The 19186-nt window shown below is 48.4% G+C and overlaps 1 protein-coding gene and 2 long non-coding RNA genes across 9 annotated transcripts in view; 2 read left to right on the top strand and 1 right to left on the bottom strand.

The window, feature by feature from the left end:
* Nucleotides 1–19026, top strand: part of LOC121674777 — a 21159-nt gene extending 2133 nt beyond the window's left edge. The window contains exons 2-4 of the long non-coding RNA XR_006019835.1: nucleotides 15083–15176; nucleotides 15742–17857; nucleotides 17987–19026. This is a non-coding gene — a long non-coding RNA (uncharacterized LOC121674777). The remainder of the gene's footprint in view (nucleotides 1–15082; nucleotides 15177–15741; nucleotides 17858–17986) is intronic.
* The window catches only part of BCL11A (BAF chromatin remodeling complex subunit BCL11A), a 128150-nt gene that overhangs the window by 74814 nt on the left and 34150 nt on the right, over nucleotides 1–19186 (bottom strand). For 5 of the 6 annotated variants that reach the window (XM_042049376.1, XM_042049373.1, XM_042049371.1 and 2 more), the window contains exon 1: nucleotides 667–1233. The exons of the other annotated variant lie outside the window; for it this stretch is intronic. In XM_042049376.1, coding sequence (XP_041905310.1) covers nucleotides 667–721 — 55 coding nt within the window. In that variant the 5' untranslated portion in view covers nucleotides 722–1233. Of the gene's footprint in view, nucleotides 1–666; nucleotides 1234–19186 lie in introns of those variants that run through there. 6 annotated transcript variants of the gene reach the window in all.
* Nucleotides 1779–7025, top strand: LOC121674776. 2 transcript variants are annotated; one of them, XR_006019834.1, is made up of 2 exons: nucleotides 1779–2202; nucleotides 2599–7025. It is a non-coding gene; the product is annotated as an uncharacterized LOC121674776 (long non-coding RNA). The 2 variants fall into 2 exon arrangements; XR_006019833.1 differs by having other exon boundaries at nucleotides 1779–2358.

The raw sequence follows: 19186 nt of genomic DNA, 5'->3' as shown, positions 1-19186 counted from the left end.
CGCGGGGCGAGGTCGGGGCGGCGGAGCCCCGCACGGCGCCGGCCCGGGGCGGCGGGGAGCGGCGGGACGGCCACCCCGCACCCCGCGGCAGTAACAAAAGGGAGGCGGCCCGGCTCGGTTGTGCCCCCCCCGGGAGGGCGCCGCGGGGCGAGGGGGCGAGCCCGCCGGCAGCCCGGGGGGCTCCGGCCGCCGGACTTTCTCCGCGCTCCGCTCGCCCGCACATCCTGCCCGCCCGGCCACCGCGGTGTCCGGCGTCCAGCCTGCCGCTCCCGCAGGAATTTCTTCCCACTTTAGGCCGGTTGTGCCCCCGGCAGCCCCGCACCTCGCCCGCGCCTCTCCCGGTGCCGGGGCGAGAGCTGCCGCTCTTGCCGCCAAACAGCGCGGAGAGCGGGAGGCGAGAGGCGAGCGCGGAGTGGGGCAGCGGAGTGCGCGCCGGCGGGCGAGGGGCACGGGCAGAAAGAGAAGAAAAGTCATCAAGGTGATTAAATTAGAGAGGGAGAAATTAACCGGAATGCTGAGAATCCCGAACCGGCGCTGAGTTAATTTTTTCCCCGACTCGCTCACTCGCTCTCACTTTTAATTTTTTTTTTTTTCCCTGCTCTCGCTCGAATTAAAAATTAAATCCGTGAAGGGGAAATTAAATAAATTGCTCTCCGGGTTACTTACGTGAAAATTCCCGTTTGCTTAAGTGCTGGGGTTTGCCTTGCTTGCGGCGCGACATGGTGGGTTGGTGGCTTCGGTGGCTTGTGAGTCGCTCGGTTCACATCGGGAGAGACGGGTTAGAGAGGAAGGAGACTCCAGAGAAAATATCTTCATCAATGTCTTTTGACATCCAAAATAAATTAGAAATAATACAAAGATGGCGCAGGGAAGATGAATTGTGGGATAGCAGTCATGGCTTTTTTTTTTTTTTTTTTTTTTTTTGTGCAAGGAAAAAAAAGAGAGAGAGGGAGAGAGAGAGAGGGAGAGAGAGAAGGAGAGAGAGAGATGAAAAAAATGGCAAAAGCCCCCCTGAGCTGCAAGTTCAAGTGCGGACGTGACGTCCCTGCGAACTTGAACGTCAGGAGCCTGGATGGACAGAGACATACAAAACATGGGCAGGGCAAGCCGGGGAGAGGGGAGGAGGGAAGGCGAAGGCAACACCAATGGACACTCATCAGGGGCTGGACATGAAAAAGAGAGCAGGACAAGCCAATGGACAGTGATCGCAGGGGGGAGAGGGGAGGGGGCGCGGCGGGGGGGGGGGATGCACCGGCCGCCCGGCGCACGCTGCCGAATGGAGCGGGGGGGTCGGGGGCGAAGGGGGCGGCGGCCGGAGCCGCGAGTGGCCGCGGAGGAGCGGGTGCAAGAGGAGACCCGGGAGAGGGGCGAGGGGGGGAAATTAAACACGCACACGGGGAGAGAGAAGGGAGGAAAAGGAGCGGGAGAAAGCGAGCAGGCAGGCAGGCAGCGGCAGCTCTCGCACGCACACCCCCGCTGGAAAAGCACACACATCGGTGAAGCCAGAGCCGGGCAGAGAGGGCTGCGGGGCAGGCTGGCCGCGGGCGTGGGGGAGCTGGGGGAAGCCAGGTAGGACCGGAGACCACCCAAAAAGCAGGGGGGGAGCATCCGGCTCCCGGCTTCCCCGCTCGCCCCCCCCCCCCCATCCCCCTCGAAGCCGCCGAGTCCCCTCCTCCCGGGAGCTGCGGCCCGTCCCCGGGGGACGGCGGCGGCGGCCCCGCGGGGAGCTGGGGGGCGGCGGGGGCTGGGGCCGGGCCGCGGGAAACTTCGGCGGCGAGCGGCGGGCCTTGCCCCGGGGCGGGCGGGGGAGCAGTGAGCGGAGTTTGGCGGGCGAGGAAGTGGCAGGCACGGGAGGAGAAGCCGCAGGAGCGGGGTGGGGGGCAGCGGAGGGCGGCGGGACCTCGCAGCTTCCCCCGCGGGCTGCTCGCGCCCGCCAGCTCCGGAGCCCCCCTTCCTCCTCCGGCGGCGCTCCGAGCCCTGCCCGCAGCCACGGGCTCTGAACGAAAGAGAAACGTGGGGCTGCCGGCGGCGGGGCGGCGCGGGCAGCGGGCTGGCAACGGGGGAGGGCGGGAGAGGGGGGGAGGCGAAGCGGCAGGAGGCACCGAGAAGTGGCTGGAGTTGGGAGGATGCGGCGGCGGCGGCTGCAACTTCGCCAAAAGGACCCGGAGCGAGGCGGACGCTGCCGGCACCGGGAGGGATCAGGTTGCGGTAGAAATAAGCTCTGGAGGCGAACGGGTGTGCGGAGCAAAGTGCGGCTGCGAAGGGAGTGCGAGGGGGTAACCGTGCCCGGGACGGCGGCGAACAGCCGGAGCGGAGCGCCGGGCGAGAGCCCGGGGGAACGAGGAGCTGCCCGCCGCCGTAAGGGAGACTTTGCCGGGCAAAGCTGCGGCCGCCCGGGGGAGCGAGGGGGCGGCGGGGGCCGGGGCTCGGCGGGGACCTGTTGGCGGGGCGAGCCCGAGCGCGCACCGGCGGAGCTGTCAGGGGCCGTGCCGAGCCGCTCCGCCGTGGGATGGTTCAGCTTCCCGCCAGCCGCCCCCCCGGCTCCGCCCGCCGCCGCTCAGCCCCCACTCAGCCCCCGCTCCCCTCCTTTATCCACAGGCACGGGGATGCACCCCGCGGCTGCCGGGGCAGGGTGCGGGAGCAGATGCGGGACCTGGCGGGGGGACCCAGCCGCAGGTGACAAGAGCGACGGCTCCTGGGCTCACGGCGCTCGCAAGGCTGGCTGTGCCAGGCGTGCACATGTCCCTGCGCGAAACGCGGGCGTGTGTGTCTGTGCCGGAGATGTAGATATATATATGGGGCTTGATTTATATCTAATGGCACGTATAAAGCTTTTGAAGGTGGCTGCAATGTAAAAAGTAATGACTTTATTACCCCTGAAAGGTTCTGCGGTTCGCAGTTAACACTCCTCTGAATTACAATTCATTACTCTCTCTAAAGCCAACCTGCATCAGAACACCTACCTGTGCTTATTCCCAATCATAGGCATCGTTTCACTGATTTTCTTTTTTTAAAATCATAGCAAATTAAGCACTTGGTGACAACTAAATCTGTTTCATTATCGTGCCGTGTTTGAGATTCCAGAGGTGACTTCCCAGACCGCATCTCAAAACCTACAGTCAGGAGCTAATTTTACAGATGCTTTCATGAATGGCAGCGAGGATGTTCTTACCATCAGCATGCCCTTAATTCCAGCACCGTAAAAATGCCTCGAATTAAATGGAAACTCGCTGCCTTAAAAATAATATTTCATCCTGGCTGGATAATTATTAATATTAGCATTTGATCGCTATAGTGCTGGGCTCCCCCTCGTTCCTGTATCCCCCCCCCCCAGCGCTTCGCATTGTCATGTGATTGGAGGGAGATAACAAACCTCAAGAAAGAAAAGGAGTGAGAAGACATTTTTAACACGGCATGACCGCAGATTAATAATGCAGGTGGGTTTTTATTTCATTGTATTTTTAGGGGAAGGGAACGAGGCTGTTTAACGAGCGGTCGTGGACACAAAGTGACTGTATTTACAGTCCTTGATGTGGCTTTCGGTGGGTAATAAATTATGACAATATTAAAATTATTTTCTGGCAACCCAGCTAACTGCGCTGGGGACTGTAAAGCCCCTACTGATTCCATTTATGCCTTGTAATTGCGGTCCACGGTCTCGCTCTAAACCTTTTGGTGTATATTGTGTGTAAACTTTTAGCTAATAGACTTTTTTTGAATGGAGGGACTTTTCTCGGTACTTCCTGCCGTATACATTTTGTCTCTGATCTCTGTATTTAATGGCCAAGTCCTGGTTTATGCTTTATAATGTGTTGACAAGTTTTCTAACAGACTTTCTGAAATAATGCACATATATTCACGTCGGTTAGAAACTCCACAGTATTTTTAGAGTCGAGTAGATCTATATCCTAATGCACTGAGAGGGAGTGTAAATCATAGAGGATTTCATAGCCCTTTCAGTAGTTTTCTGTATGAAGTATGAACAGCGTGGCCTCCAGACGTAACCTTTTAGAAAAAAAGACAGTGCTTTTATTTTATGGTGTAAAGTGCTTTTAGCTTCAGGGCTCTGAACGTGAATGTGGTCAACAAACAGCTCTTGCGAGGGAGTTTGCTACAGCCTCAGCCCAGTGCCGGGCGCTGCCTTCGCTATGGGGAGGAATGCGGGGCCGCCCCCGGCCGCAGGACCGGGCTGAGCCCCTCGAGACACGGTACCCCCCGCCGGGTCCCCCCGTCAGTGTCCTGGGTTCGGACACCCCGCGGAAAGGAGGGGTCGGATGGCCCCCGGCGCTGCCGGAGAGGCTGATGGTGCCAGCAGGGTCAGCCCCCCACGGCGACGGTCCCCGGCGCGTCCGGGCGCAGGGGGGTGAGCTGCCTCTGAGCTGGCCCCGGCACCGGCGGCAAAGGCAGGGCCAGGGGCACAGCTGGGGCTGGGAGCACCCCAGGAGAGCTGTGGAGCAAGGGCGCTGCACCCCGTCACTGCCCCACTGCACCCCACAAGCTGCCCCTCCTGCATCTCTGCTTCCACCCTGACAGCACCTCTGTGACACACCAAGCATCTCTAGCCCTGTTTGTACCTCTTGCACACTGCCGTCCCTTGCTGGGTTGTACCAACAAACCCAGTGCAAGTGGCAGGTAAACACAGTGAGAAATGCCCTAATGCTGACTGCTAACACCCAGAAACACTGGCAGATTGGACGGGCAGGTGAAACAAACCCAGGCCAGCACAGAAGATGACCCAGTGATCACATTCTATGGATTGACACAAACTTGTGTCACCTCCTGCTCCTCCGCAACCGTTCTTTGCCCAAGCTGCAGGGGATGCCTCGCAGTCCTGCTGCAGCGTTTGGAGCTGCTGTCACCCTGGCCATGTTATCAGCTGCTCTTTGGCTATGGACTCCTAGCCCCAGAGCAAAGTCAGCTGGAGGAAATGTGGCCCTACACCTCAGCAAACTGAGGTACACGCTGAAATCAGAGCCATGGTGGGTTTCAGGCTGCCTCCAGGTGGAAGCTAACCTTAGAGAAGGGTCTGTCTCATTGACTGAGTGCCCATCTCACCTCAAACTGTCCCATGTGAACCAAAGCCCTGAGACACCAGCTCGTGCCCTGGAGCAGCTGAGAGCAGGGGTGGGAACCCATCCCTGTCCCACAACAATGGCAGTAACCTGCAGCAGCAGGACAGAGTGCCCAGGTGAGAACATTCATGCTGTAAAAATTAGCCTAAGATTTGAATCTACCAAAATGTATCTGTCCCTTTCCTCATACCTCAGCTCTCTGCCTGAGAAAGTGTAGTCCTCCCTACATTCAAGCACGTGAGATACTTAGAGGTTGCTGTACAAAGGGACGTAAAACTGTCTAACGTTGAGAAGTGTGGCCTTCCTCCGTCTCACAGGCAGGCACACAGGACTGGGACCCAAAGGTGCAAAGGAGTGTGACACAGTTCATGCCACATACTGCTGTCCCTGCCTATCTGCTAATTCGGTGACAGACTTGGCAGTGGGTGAGTTCAGCAACTTTGGTTGGGCAAATGTTCCTGCTTCGAAGCTCCAACTGTCACTCACTCAGAGCAGGAATCTCACTTGCCAACATTACAGAACATTAGGACCAAACACAAATTCCAAAACTCTGCCAGTTCCCCGGAGCTGGGCTGCATTATGTAACGGCAGATCGCACGGGGTGCTTTCCGACACTGTCTTGATAGTCTCAATCAGGCGGAGGCAACGTGGGTGGAACTCTTATCACACCAGGCTGACTCCCGTGAATGAGCAGAGGACTTGCACGTTCTAGAAATAGTACATGCATTAGTATTCCCGCAGGAGAAATTTGGGCGCGCTGCTTTGCCTTTTCTCCTTTCCCCCCATTTCCCCCCCCTTTTTAATAAAGGCTCAAAATAAACTCCGATTTTGCAAGCTCTTACTAGCAAGTACAGCACACACAGCAGCGAGTCCGTGCAGGATCACAGACATCTGAGCGCCAGGTGACAGAAAGATTTCGTTATCGGCTCGCCCTAGGCAGGACCTGGAATAAAACCCTGAACTTGGGGAGACTTTTTTCCATGGGTTTCAGCAAGGTCTGGGATTTCAGCCTGCCTCTGCTTGCACAGCACCTAGCACAATGGAGCCCTGAACCTTGACTGGGCTTTCTGGGGATGACTGTAAAATAAATGGCACAAAGTGCTCACGGAACAGACTTTGAAATGGCAAAAACCCTCCTTGAAGCACACAAAGAGTTTTGCTTGTGTGTGGGCCGGCAGAGGAAGGCATCACTAAAAATCTCATTTTTAATCAAATGTTTGATTTCAGCCAAACTGGGTTTAGTTTGCACTACTTACTTAGTTATTTGTCATATTGTAGGTTTAATATTTATAAATCCTTTTATAAGTAAACACGTAACCTGCCCCTGAGCGTTTCTATGCTACATTTCAAGCCAACATGATTTAAACTATGTGCATTTAAAACCTTCCAGAACCTGACCTATAATGCAAATCCATACAGTCTTAATTATTGCAGCACCAGCAGCCACGGCACGAGTGAGGCAGTTGAGCTTTTGTTACTAAAGAGGCACAGTAGTTATGGTCTGTCAGTGCTCCTGTTACAATCCCCACCTTGAAGAGGTTATAACTTGGGCTGTGTAAATTTGATTGAGCTGAAACTTGGGACTCCAACTGTCAGTCCATATAGGGAATTATCTTATGAATAATTGGCTAACCCATTGCTTGATTCACAGACTTTTATACAATGATTTTTAATGGGTTTTAATGTTTTTTTCTTTTACTGACATCTAGGGTATGAATTTGGTACTTCTAGCTCTTCTGAAGCTCCATACTCAGTGGAATATGTATAGATACCCAAGGTAAAGCTACAGCTACCCAGAGGATTTCACAGGGCACACCTGGCACCCTGACCCACCTGCATGTTCCTATACACTGAGAAGAGGCCAGGAACAAGAAATGACGCTTTAGTTATCTCCAAAGAGGGTCCAAACTGTGTAAGATAAAGAGAACATAAATAAATACCTTTGCTAATCTTTTCGTTTTTCTGGGCTTTATCTTCTCCCCGGAAATATGTGGAAATGGGTCCTACCTGTGTGCTGGCATCACTTAGAAAGGGATGAGCCATTCAGATTTTAATATTGAGCTTGAGTTTAAATATTGCTTTGTGTTACAAAGGATTTTGCTGATAAATGCTCCCTACTTTTCTCTAGCCTTTAACTTCCAAAAGGTAGTTTTTATCAGATTAAATCACACTAAGACAAAGAATGGTTTTGACGAAGACTTGAGATTTTCCTTGACCTACAGCAAACAAAGCCCATGCCGGGGCCAGAAAGATGAGCCACAAGGTGTGAATGGATTTCTCTCATAGAGCTGGATCCCACCATTTCCATGCCCACCTCCCCACACAGTTACACCCGAACTCAAGAGCAGCATTTCCATCTGTTTCAGGAGAGTTTTGACCAAGCCAGGCTGCAGCCTGAGGCTCTCTCACTGCAGGGTTGTGTCGTGTGCAAGCCATTCCCAAACAAAGCACTGTGAGAGGCCAGGTTCTCCTCGGAAAGATGTTCCATGCATCCAAATCCCCCATTCATCGGGACTACTCTGTCTTGCCTCACAGGAACTCCTGATGGCACAAGTTGGTCCTTTTGAGTCACTGGTGAGATCCCAAGCCATATATCTAAGCAGGTCACTGTGTCCAAGCCTATGAGCAGTAGGAAGACAGGTCGTTGACACAAACAGCTTTTTAAATTCCTGTTCTGACTTGAGCTGAAAAGTGCACTTCTGTGCAAGATTAGATCCAAGGGGATCAAACTCTCCCCATGAGGAAATCTAGAATGCCCTACTCTGGATGTGGCAGGCAGGGAAAGGCAAATATTTTGTTTTGAAAAATAAATCCAGCTACACCTCAAACGAATTTTAAAAAGTAGAATAACAAAAATAACTCACTAATCTGAGAAACCAAACATCAGCAATCAAAAAGAAATTATTTCCATTGAGAAATTAGTTTTGTTAAACAAGATGAAGAAAGGTTTAGTTGTTTACTTATCTGCTGCTGAACACAGTCCCTCCTTCCTGGCACACTTGGTGTGAGGGACAGCAGAAAGGACAGTGCAATAAAAAAGGATTTTCCTCCTCTAACGCTGCTTGATATAACCCCTGCCAGAGGAATCTACTTGGCCTTGGGTACTGCAAAAGTCTTAAGCACATATTTATCTTTGGGTACATCAGCTGTACTTACATGCTTAAAGTAAGCATGTACTCAAGCATGCTGTTAGATTGGTCCCTTAACATCTTCTGTAAATAACTTGCATTGCTTTTTAGAGCTTCAACTTTTAGTCACTTAGAATGCATTGAACTGAAATTTAACATACACAATCATCATTCTCTATATTCATTTTATATTACTATTTCAGGTGACATTTAGCTTTAGCTTTTAGCTTCAGCCAAGAAAAAATGTGCCTGCTTTGCAGAACATGACATAGTTTGTGTGAAGATCTAGATGAAAAATAATTAATAGATGAGAGAGCAGAGTCCTTTCTCTGTGCTTAAAAATAAGGACAGCTTTACTGTGGGTTTTCTCCTTTGCCATATTTATTCCATGTAAAATTTCAGCTTAATTGTTGAAATGCTTACAATAATATTTTAATGCAACGCTCTGTAGTCAGTAGAATAAATTATTATATAGCCCAAAGCTGCACAGAAAGACACAGTGCTGAGGGGGAGCAGGAGTGGTGGTGAATAACCTGTGATAAGAGCCCACCTCTTTGAGCAGTTTGGATAGTTTTGCCACCATTTGTTATTGTCAGCACATATAATTCTGTCAGTGCAGTATGAATCCTGGCTGCAGTGAAAAGAATGCTTTCTCCCACCAGAATGAATAAGATTTCACTCAATTAAAATAACATGCAAGTATATTGTATGGTATTACATAGAAAGCTGATGTGCATTAAGTATGAATGCTGGGGTTGGGGGGAGTTATTGTACTAATGCTATTGTTCAGTGAGCAACTATTCCCCAGCATTTTAAAAAGCAGGGGAAATTAAATACAGAAATCAGAAATAAGTACAATGTTTGATATTACCATACTGAAATTAATGTATTCACAATTTAGACTGTAATTTGCCCTATCATATTTAGTTTCCCAGCATCTGAGAGCCTAGAGAGAGAGAAATGGATGTAAACACAGAGAGAGAGAGAGAGCTCCATGGACTGTCTGTGCTGACACACACCTCCCTCAGACGTTTGGGTGCTACAGATACCCACAGGGTAAATCCAGGCCATAGCAGAGCACTAGTCTGTAAGTGCTATCCCCCACAGGCAGCAGGGACAAGTTTGGTCTAGATGTGGCTGGAGCAATGTGATCCGCAGCCATCTCCTCCTGAACAGCCCCTCAGCACGGGGTTAGATGAGCTACGGGCTCGTGGCACCCTGGTTGGTGCTGCCCAGAACTGAAGGGATCTGAACACTTAGGGATGTACAAGGACACATCGTGGCCCTTCCTACGAGGAAGGCCAAAAGTGCCTCACAATAGGTGTGGCTTAGGCAGCCACTGTACTCAGAGCCAATAAAAGTGAAACTGTTCTCTATTAATAGAACCCAAATTCTCTCTTCTATTCAATGCCATACTGCACATCTGTACATTGCTTATGAGTGGGACTAAAAAAATATATGTACCATGACACTGTACTTTTAAAGTGTCTGTTCAATGCCTTTCTCAATCTCCAAGGACTGCCTCCTCCTTAGACTTACACATTCAGTGAATATGACGAGGCTAATTATTTTCCCCTGAAGTGATCAGTGCTCGTCTCCAGCACGGATCTCACATTTTCAGCCTCAGAACTTAAAAAAAAAAAAAAAAAAAAAAAAATAAAATATATATATATATATATATAAAGAAAAAGAAAAAAAACCCACACAACTGCTTTCAAATTCTAAGACAAAAATCAGTTTGGCAAAAAATCCCCTGCCATGGGCTTTATCAGGCTTTACTCTTCCATCAGAGCCCCCGTGCACGTAGGAGCCTCTTTGCCATTTTTGAGAGGGGGTTCTATATTTTCCTGTTACCTTTCCTTCCTGTAAAGCAATCAGGGAGAACTGCAGGAGGCACTATCAATATGCAAATTGCTGCCAGATAACTGGTTTCGCTGGTTCCGCCTTGGGAAGCGGCACCACCGCCGCGGGGGCATCCGGGGGGCCCGGCGGCCCCTCCGCGCCCGAGTCCCCCCAGCCCCGCGGGGCCCCCGGAGCAGGGCTCGGCGGCAAGGACAGCGCTCCTCCGAGTCCCACGGGTTCCCTGAGTCCTCTCAGCCTTCACGCTGGCTCACGGGGCCTTCTTCAGTGTGTTCGTGGGCTCTTCTGCTTGGGCATTTCTTTTGCAAGGGATATCTGAGTGCTCTTCCTTCGCCCTGAGACGTGCTGGCAGTTGGATATCGCCTCTCTCTAATTACAAGATGAAGATTTTCGTGCCTCTATCAGCCCACCTGAGTGGTGCTCCTAGGCATCGGGTAGGAGAAAGACTGGCTCATCCCTGTGTGGCATCACAGACCTGCTCAGGAAAATCTGTGGACGCTCACATGTGGATCTGTATCCAAAGCACTCACCCAGGCCCTCTCTTTTCTAACTCAGCATTTGAGGGATGGAAATCCAAATTAAAATGAAACCGCAATTTACAGGTAAGTGTTTGCAAAAGAAAATGAGCCCAATTTTAAAAATCACACAGAAACAGAGATCTCAGGTGGGTTCTGGGTTTGCTCTGCTGGCAGATTCAAAGCAGCACTGCTCATCACACCAACCTTCTGCAGGGCATTCATCAAAACCATGGCAGTATTTTAAAACCCCACCAAAGTAAACAATACAGCTAATTTATAAGCATTCAGAAGTGCAGTATCTTTAGCACAAATATCCCTATCAGTATGGTGGTGGTCCCATATAATACAATAAGACACAATTCAGACCTGTGATGGTCTATTGAATACATAATATGCATTTTTTAAATTGCCTGGAAACATATTCATATTGTAAAATCTAATGGTTCAGGTGGAGCTTTTACTCTTGATCAAATAATAAAATAGTTAGAGACCACTCTGTCATCCCATTGCTCACCAGCCTCCATGAGGACTGTTTTACGTTCCTGTTTAAATAGGACAGGAGAGCAAAAAAGGAAAACATAAACCACAGAAGAGTTACTACAGACATTAACTTTTAAGCCAAAAAAGCAAAAGAGCTGAGAAGGAAGTTCCATTCTGGGGGAATTGTCTTTGTCACTCTGCATCCATTGAGGTTTCCTGCAGCCAAAGCCTCTGGACAGTGAATCACATTAGGATAAGGCTGCACTCACTAAGTCCCAGGGGCTGTCTGGGGCAAGGTGTCCTTGTTCGGCCTCCAAAATAGCTTCTTCCTGTGGATCTAGGTCTGCCAGGGAAGGGGACTGGTGTGGACAGACAGACAGAGCCTGTGGACAGCTGAGACTCTCTGTGGGATGGAGTGGGTGGCGATGGCCTTGTCTGTGGAAAAGGAATCTAAAGTGCAGACTAGCGATAGTAATGGTGATTACTAATAAAGCATGGAGCTTTTCATTACTGAAAACTTCAAATAACTCTCCTGAACTATATTTGAGACTTTTTTTTTCATGTTAACTCCGGGTTTGATTGCTGGAAAAGGCTGACTGCTCGAAAAGGAACACCAGTACAGTGCACAGCAGTGGGGAATGTAAGCCCTTCTTTACCAGAACCCCTGCCATATATGTACTGTCACTCACCTTCCAGACACTCAGTACAACCATTCAATCTATTGAATCAAGAGACTGTTTGATCTTATCTGCATCTGTGAGCTGACTGTCAACCTGCTTAGGCTGCATATTAAATCATCTATAGTAGCTGTATCAAGCTGGGATGATCTGTTAATTCTAAATTTATTAACCCTTAGAGTGCAGTCATCATGTTTAATCTAGTGTAGCCAGCATTTATTTTACAAGACTAAATCCTCCTTTAAGATACAGCTGTGCTGTAGGTTAAGGAATTGGTAACATGGAGGAGCTGGTAACTGGGAAGAGCCTCACTTTGATCTCTGTAAGCCAGCTGACGGCACCGCTGCTCCAAACATGTATGTGTGTGCTCACATCACACTCCTGTGTCTGGGATGTGGGGTGTCTGCACATGTGTGTGGACCTAATGGCATTTCCTCAGAGTTTTGCCTGAGATGAGCCAGAAAATGAGCGGCCTTGAACAACGTCTGAGCCCTGTGCCTCCAGGAAGACTTACAATCAAAAATGAAAGTGACTGCAACCACTGCAACATGAGTTGGGTCCTGCAAGGAGTCTCCACCAAACCTCTCGTCCAAGTTGGCCCCCGCTTCTCGGCCCATAACTGCGGTCCAAATCGGTTAACAAATATCCTGGGAGTGCCGAGGACCACGGCCACTGCAGGACACACAGGAATCCGAGCGCTCCTCTCCGCGTACGTACAAACACACCCCGGCGCAGACACGGCGACGCACACGGATAATTTTATATGGATACATACATCCGCATCAATATGTTAATCTGTTCGTTACACACACGCGTCTCTCCCTGCCCCTCTCTCCTGTTATCTATTATCTTTGCACATCGCCGATGGTATCAACATATTCACAGCTTTTATTTCAGTCGCAAACTGCTAGGCATGCTTCCTTTTTTGGTAATCATGTGCCCGGTATCTCTCTAATGTAGCCTAATAACAATTTTAGCATTCAGATGAAGCGATTTCATTCTGTGACTGCCTTTTCTATTAGATTTGATTCTGAGAAGCCCCAGTGGGTGCCTCGGAGGCAGAGATCTATCTGTGAGGCTGCAACCGATTCAATAGCAGCCTGAGCTAACCTTGACCTTTCCCTAGACCCTGCTCCATCTGGTGCCAGCCTGGTCCCCCCCTTCTCCTCCTCCTTGCTTCACAGTCAGCATTGATCAAGGCAGAATCGAGCGTCTCTCTCCCTCCAAGGGCTGGGCAGTCGTGGAAAGGACAGCACATTTCAATATATGGAAATGATTGAGCCTCTTATGCAATCATAAATCTACATACAGCCTCGTGATTTGATATTTCATTCACCTCCAAAGATTCTCACCCTCCCTCCCACCAGCAGGGATTTATAAACTAAAAGACAACAGCTTTCCCCAACACCTGGGTATTATAAAGCTTGCTGTTTATCGGGAGTGAACGCCTGGCGATTTCATCTGATTCACTTTGTGGTTTATTTATCACTCCGTTGTTTTCCCTGCGTGCCTGGGTTATTTTATTTTTTTTTCCGGGGGCTTCCCCCGCACACCCTCGGCCCTTTCGGGCGGTGGCAGCGGCTTGGGCAGGGGCTGTTGGATGCCGCTGTCGTAGCCCCCGAGGGAAGGGGCGGACAGGCTCGGCTCGATCCGCGGCTCGCAGCGGACCCGAGCCCGCGGCCCCAGCTTCGCATCCCGCTCCTCTCCGGGAGCGTTTCAGTAGCTGGGAACGAGCACAGGCTCCTACAATAAATCAGCGCTCGTCACTTTGTCACCTTCCCACTTCTCTTTCTTGTCCCCTTTCCCGCTCCCCTGGCCCCCCCACCGGAGCCCCCTGGAAGCGCCGGGCTGCCCCTGCTCGCTCCTGGGGGGCGAGTCCCGCCTTAGCGAGAGCCGGCGTGGCTTTCACCGCCGAGATTTTCCGTGCTGCACCATCCCTCTGCGCTCCTTCCTCGCTAGGACGTGCACTTACAATCAATAATTTTATTTTTCTTCCGAAGAATTCTGACGTAACCACAGTTTCTCACCGCATACCAGCCTTGAGATTACATAACCGATTATGTAAAATTATAATTGCAAGATAATAGATGCAGACTCTAATTATTACCTAGAGTTTCCCGTGTAGCTGTAGCCAGGCACACAGCACATATGTTAAGAGTCGGTTCTGCAATATTTGCATAGCCAACACTTCTGGCTGGAGATGCGGTGTGGAAAAGGAATGGATAGATATTTGACAGTACATATGTATGAGAGAGATATATTACTTAATAGGAAAAGGTATCTGGAAATATATTCCTCTCTGTTTTGAGGAATTTGTTTTGCTTTATCTCCATGGGTAGTAAAAAATAATAGGAAGAAACTGTGAATTACATTGAAAAAAATAGATATATTCAATTTGTCAGTTTAATATTACACTTCCTCTGTGCAATGCTACAAAGATTTAGGACATTTCCTAAACTTTCAGCTCTAATCTGTGCCTTGGGTTTGTTTGGAGGACCTGCCACCACATGCCAGCTAAAAATGAGTGTCAATTAATAATAAAACCCACTCTTCCTTATTTCTGCACTCATATAATTTAACAGGTTTTGAGAAAACCACGGATGTAATGGTGAGAATTTTCCAATGTGTGCAATATTAACAGCTTTCATTCTAAAGCACCAAAACTTCCTGGAACAGAACTGCTCAACGTTTTCTCACTTTTCCCAATGGCCATCTCCACCTACTATTATACACTTAAAATGTAAAGAATATTCAGCTCCTTGAAAAGTGTGGTTTGTTCTACCAGGAACATAGTTGGTAGAAACAATCTCAGACCAAGGCAGCTCAGGTAAGCACACTATTATTTGTGGCCTGCAAAATTAGAAATAATTTGAAACAAGAAGTGGGAGAGGTTTCAGCTTGTGTTTTCCACCACATGAGACATGACCAGAAAATCCTTACCACTACAGTGCAACAGGATTCATAAAGTCTCTGATTTCTGAGCTACCTGAGCAACCACAAAACCTCTGCAGAAGTGCCTGAGCACGGCTTGTTGTTGAAAAGCATATTGTACTTATTAGTAAAATGTGAAATGACTTAAAAAAACAGTTTGAGCTATGAATTGCCATCTGCTCAATGGGGAGAAACAGAAAGTAACTGAATATATTTTCTCACCTTTTTTTATAGTAACATAAACAACACTCCAGAACACTATAAACTTGTAGCTGTACCAAAGGCATTAGTGCAGTTCATTGCGCTTCGTGTCAGGACTTTGTCCACACTATTACACACTGTTTCTTTTAACTCTCTGCAAATGTCCCAATGTATTTTTTTCCCCCTATTAGGTAAGATGGCCTTTTTAATTTCAGGGATTAAAAGTCTGATGCTGCTGCCCACATGGAAGCTGTCCCTGATACAGAGCTAGCCTGAGGTCTGTGCGTGCCTTGAGACATCAAAATACAGGTAAAGCAGCGTACACAACTTGTTCTGGTTCCCTGTGTGGGAGGGGAAGAGGGAAGGGTTTATGTTACCCAGCTTTCATGTAGAGCTTTGCATCACTTGTGTCCATCGCAAGAAAAATTTGTCTTTGTCCTCTCTCTGCCCCTGCCCCCTTTTTGCAGGGAAAACCTGAGGAAGCCCTTGGGACTGCTTCCTCTGGTGTTGAGCTTTCCCAGCGCCAAAAGCACATTCCTCCAGCGCCTGCAAACAGTGACCTTCCCCAGAGCTGTGGGGACAAGGCCGTGAACTCGGCTCAGAGCACGGGGAGGCCTCTGCCCGTCCCAGGAGAAAGGCCCCGCAGCAGGACAGTGCCTGCCCTGGTCTCTGCCGGGAGCAGGACTCCCTGTGAGCGCTCAGGGAACCATCCGTGCTGGCAGTGCTGCTCCACACAAACGCTACAACAGAAAGGACAAAATAACATCTTTTTGTTTTCTGCTCAGCTGGGGTGATTTCTTTGCTGTCCTTCAGCTTTATCCACCTGGGAACACAGAATTTTTTTAACCTGTTTGTCCCGTTTCTTGCCTAACAGCAGCTCAGCTATCCTGCCCCAAACACTGCTCCGACCACCTGTGGATTGGAGGGGAGAGAGTTCCTGGAGTCAGGGAGCCATTCAAACCAAATGGAGGCAAACTGGAAGATCTTGGCTTGGACTGAGTTTCGCAAGGAGCGTGAGGACAGGAGAGCTGTGAATTGTTAAGTTTCATCCCACAGGACAAGCACATGTAAGACAGTAACTTTGCAATGCAGAAATTGTCTTCACCTGCCTGCCTGATGCTTTCTCCTCTCTGAAAGCCTGACTTGTCAAAAGCATCACTTAATAATAATACAAGGAGCAGCTTTCCTGCTCCCTTGGAACTTGGCAGGAGGATAAATACACAGTAAGAGAAAAGAGGAATCAAAAACTTAACAATAGGAAAGGGAAATACAATGGTGTAAAGTGGCCTGCACCCCTCATATTTTAATTTCCACCAAATGCCCCTAGAAACGCTGGGCACAGCAAAAGCCTCGAGATTGATATGCAAAGCGTGTGAGCTTGTTGCAATAGCTGCACCACAGCGCACGCCTAGGTGTTCTACACCTCACACACACATCACCCCCTAGGATTAAGATTCAAATCACCTGTCCTCCGTCGCTAATAAAAATGAAATATATTAGGGGAAGTTTGAATACGGTGGCTTGACAGAGCATGTCATGTCTCACACGTGAAAAAATGCACCGAGTGCACAATCAAAAAGCAGCTGCCCATTTTTGTGGCACCGGATTTTTCTGTTTCAGAGGGCAAAATGTGTGCTTGGAGACCAGGTGAGCCTGAACCCTTAAATTCCTGCAGCCCCTGAGAGTGCAGTGTAAGGTCAGATCAGCACTCACTGCTTTGAGGAGGAAAATCAGATGTTTTTATGAGACCTCCAGATTTGCTATTTGCTTTCCTTTTTGAGTGTGCAGAACATAAGCAAAGCACGAGAAGCAGCGCTGTACTTTGAGTAGTGCCTCCCCAGTGAAGAAGTTGCCACAGCAGAATACCACCCTAGGGTGGAAGTTGTCAATATTGTAATATTAAGGGTTCCCACTATAAGTCTAAGCCATCCTTAGCCTAAAGGCCAGATTGTACAAAGGCTTTCCGGAAAAAAGTGCCAGCCAGGTAGATGAGCACATCTCCAGAGTGCTGACAGGGCTGGTGGCTTTTTCAGCCCATCCTAGGCTCAGTTTTTCAGGAATGCAAGAAGCCAGACAGATTTTAGAGTGGAAAGTGATAAGCAGCACTCCAAGTGAGATGCAAACAAAGGACAGGGGCTTGCATTAAGGAACCACCAGGCACAACAGGTTATTTTGTTCTGTAAGAATGGCTTCCATTATTGACACAAGGATGGACATTACCAGTTCAATCCCTGTTGGAAACTGTGCCCCTTCCCTAATTGTGGGGATAAAACTGATTCAAAAAGGTACATCACAGCTCCAGGTGCTGGAGATAGAAATATGGTAAAGCCTGTTCAGTATGGACTCATGCAACAGACAGCAACTGCTTCAAAAATTGCCCCAGCTTCCAGGAAGGATGCTTTAAGAAGCTGTAAACAGCCAGATCCCAGGCAGCCTCTGGGAAAGGCCTCATGCAGGTGCACAAATGCATCTCAAATCTGCGACCTCAACAGGTGGGCCTGATGTTGGTTTCTGTGGAGAGGCACCACAGCCTCTGGGATGCCCTTTTCCTCCTGAATTGTCAGGCTGGTGGTGGAGGAAGACAGAAGAGGAAGAACTTAATGTGCCACTGCTTGTGCTGTGACCTGCAGATAGCGTGAGGACTTTGCTCCTCAGGACTGTCCATCTGGCACCATTCCTGAGCAATAAAAGCTCACCCACAAAGTATTTTAAAGCAAACAGTTGGTATAATGAATACCTTAATACTCCTAATACAATACCACAAATAGTAACAACTATAAAAATACCCACTCAGTGAAAAGAGCCCAAATTCAGAGCCCAGCTCCTTCAGAGAACAGGAGTTAGGACCCACGGAGGCTGTGAGTTTATATCACAGGAGGGTGACTTCGTCTACCACTCACTCTCCAATGATTCCCTGTGGCTAATCCAAGCACACCTGTACACCTTCCAGCAGAAGAGGTGTTCCAGCAACCCTTGGACCTAGCGAAAAGGTGAGCTAGCCACCAGAAATGGGAGTGTGTGTGCATGGGGGCATGGGGTCAGGTATCACATGTTCTAAAAAAAACTGAAGGAAGGATTGTACAATTTACCACCTTTTTTTGTTTGTGATCTCTGCACAGATTCTCTCTCTGCCTTCTTCAAACTTAGAAAAGCAGGGCCACTGAAACAGCCTCAAGAGCCAAATACTATCTCTGATTCATCAGCACGCATCATGCACAAGAGCAAGAACTGATTTCGTAAGATACCTGGAACAAAAAGTCTTTATCATTTAAGATCAGAATTTGTTTACCAGGGAGCATTATTTAACCTGAGGAAGACAGGCAGAAATCTGAAAATCTGCCTTTAATTTACTCTGTTATGATCTATATTATTGTTCTTGCAGTTCTCTTTTTAGGTGACTTTACAGTAGGCAGGCTTGAGCAACACAGGACAAGATACTTTGTAAAGAGTTGGATCCTAATGTCTGAATTCCTGATTTTAATCTTGTTGGTTCCAAACCAGATTCACCCATTTTTTTCCTTTTGAAACTGTTTACTATACAAATGTAAAATAAGCACTGAAACCAGGTGTACATAAGTATTGTGCCCAAGGAATACTTACAGTACCTGAGAAAGAGCACTGTGTGGAAGGGGTTTTTTTTGTTCAGTTTGGTTGTTAGCATAGTGCATCAATGATTTCATGCCATTTTATATCATTTTACCTTTCTGCTTTGGCCTATAATGAAAGCAGTATCTGTTGATATCCTCCTTTTAGTCCAAATCATACAGGTAAAAATAAGGTCTCTTACATTTTTAAAATTAAGTGTGCCTTCCACTAATCTTACATGTCTTCTTTTTTTTTTTTTTTTTCACGAAAGCAAGTGTTGTTTGCTGTGTGTAACTATTTCAGTGAGCTAAATATCTACTGAAAACTCAAATCATTCACTGGCCTCGTTCTCTCTAGTTGTTGCATTCAGATTAATAAACCTGTTTCCCACTTAAAATGAAAAGAGAATTCAGAAACGTTTAGCATCAAGTGAAAAAAGCAGCAAGAAAATGACTAACGGGTACTGGGACATGGCATATTTATTTTGTCCTGTCAATTATTTTTAAAGAATCCCTTGCTTATAGAGGAAGATTTTTTAAAAACCTGGACTATTAAATAAAGATGTCCACAAACACCGGTTTCTTCATTTTTCCTCATTTTGGAGGAAGTGGATACTGGAATGGTTAGAGGTTTTTTACTTTATATTATTATACTTTTGCCAGTGCTGAAAAGAACTCCCGTTTCAAGGGTCTTAGAATAAACCTGCATAAAGTGTTTATGACACTGCGGTAACA

Source organism: Corvus kubaryi, unplaced genomic scaffold (genome assembly GCF_017639235.1).
Source record: "Corvus kubaryi isolate FWS band 111438036 unplaced genomic scaffold, C.kubaryi_AGA036_p1.0 70, whole genome shotgun sequence".
Taxonomy (NCBI): Eukaryota; Metazoa; Chordata; class Aves; order Passeriformes; family Corvidae; genus Corvus; species Corvus kubaryi.
The sequence above is the reverse complement of the archived record's forward strand: the minus strand, read 5'-3'. Positions and strand labels throughout refer to the sequence as shown.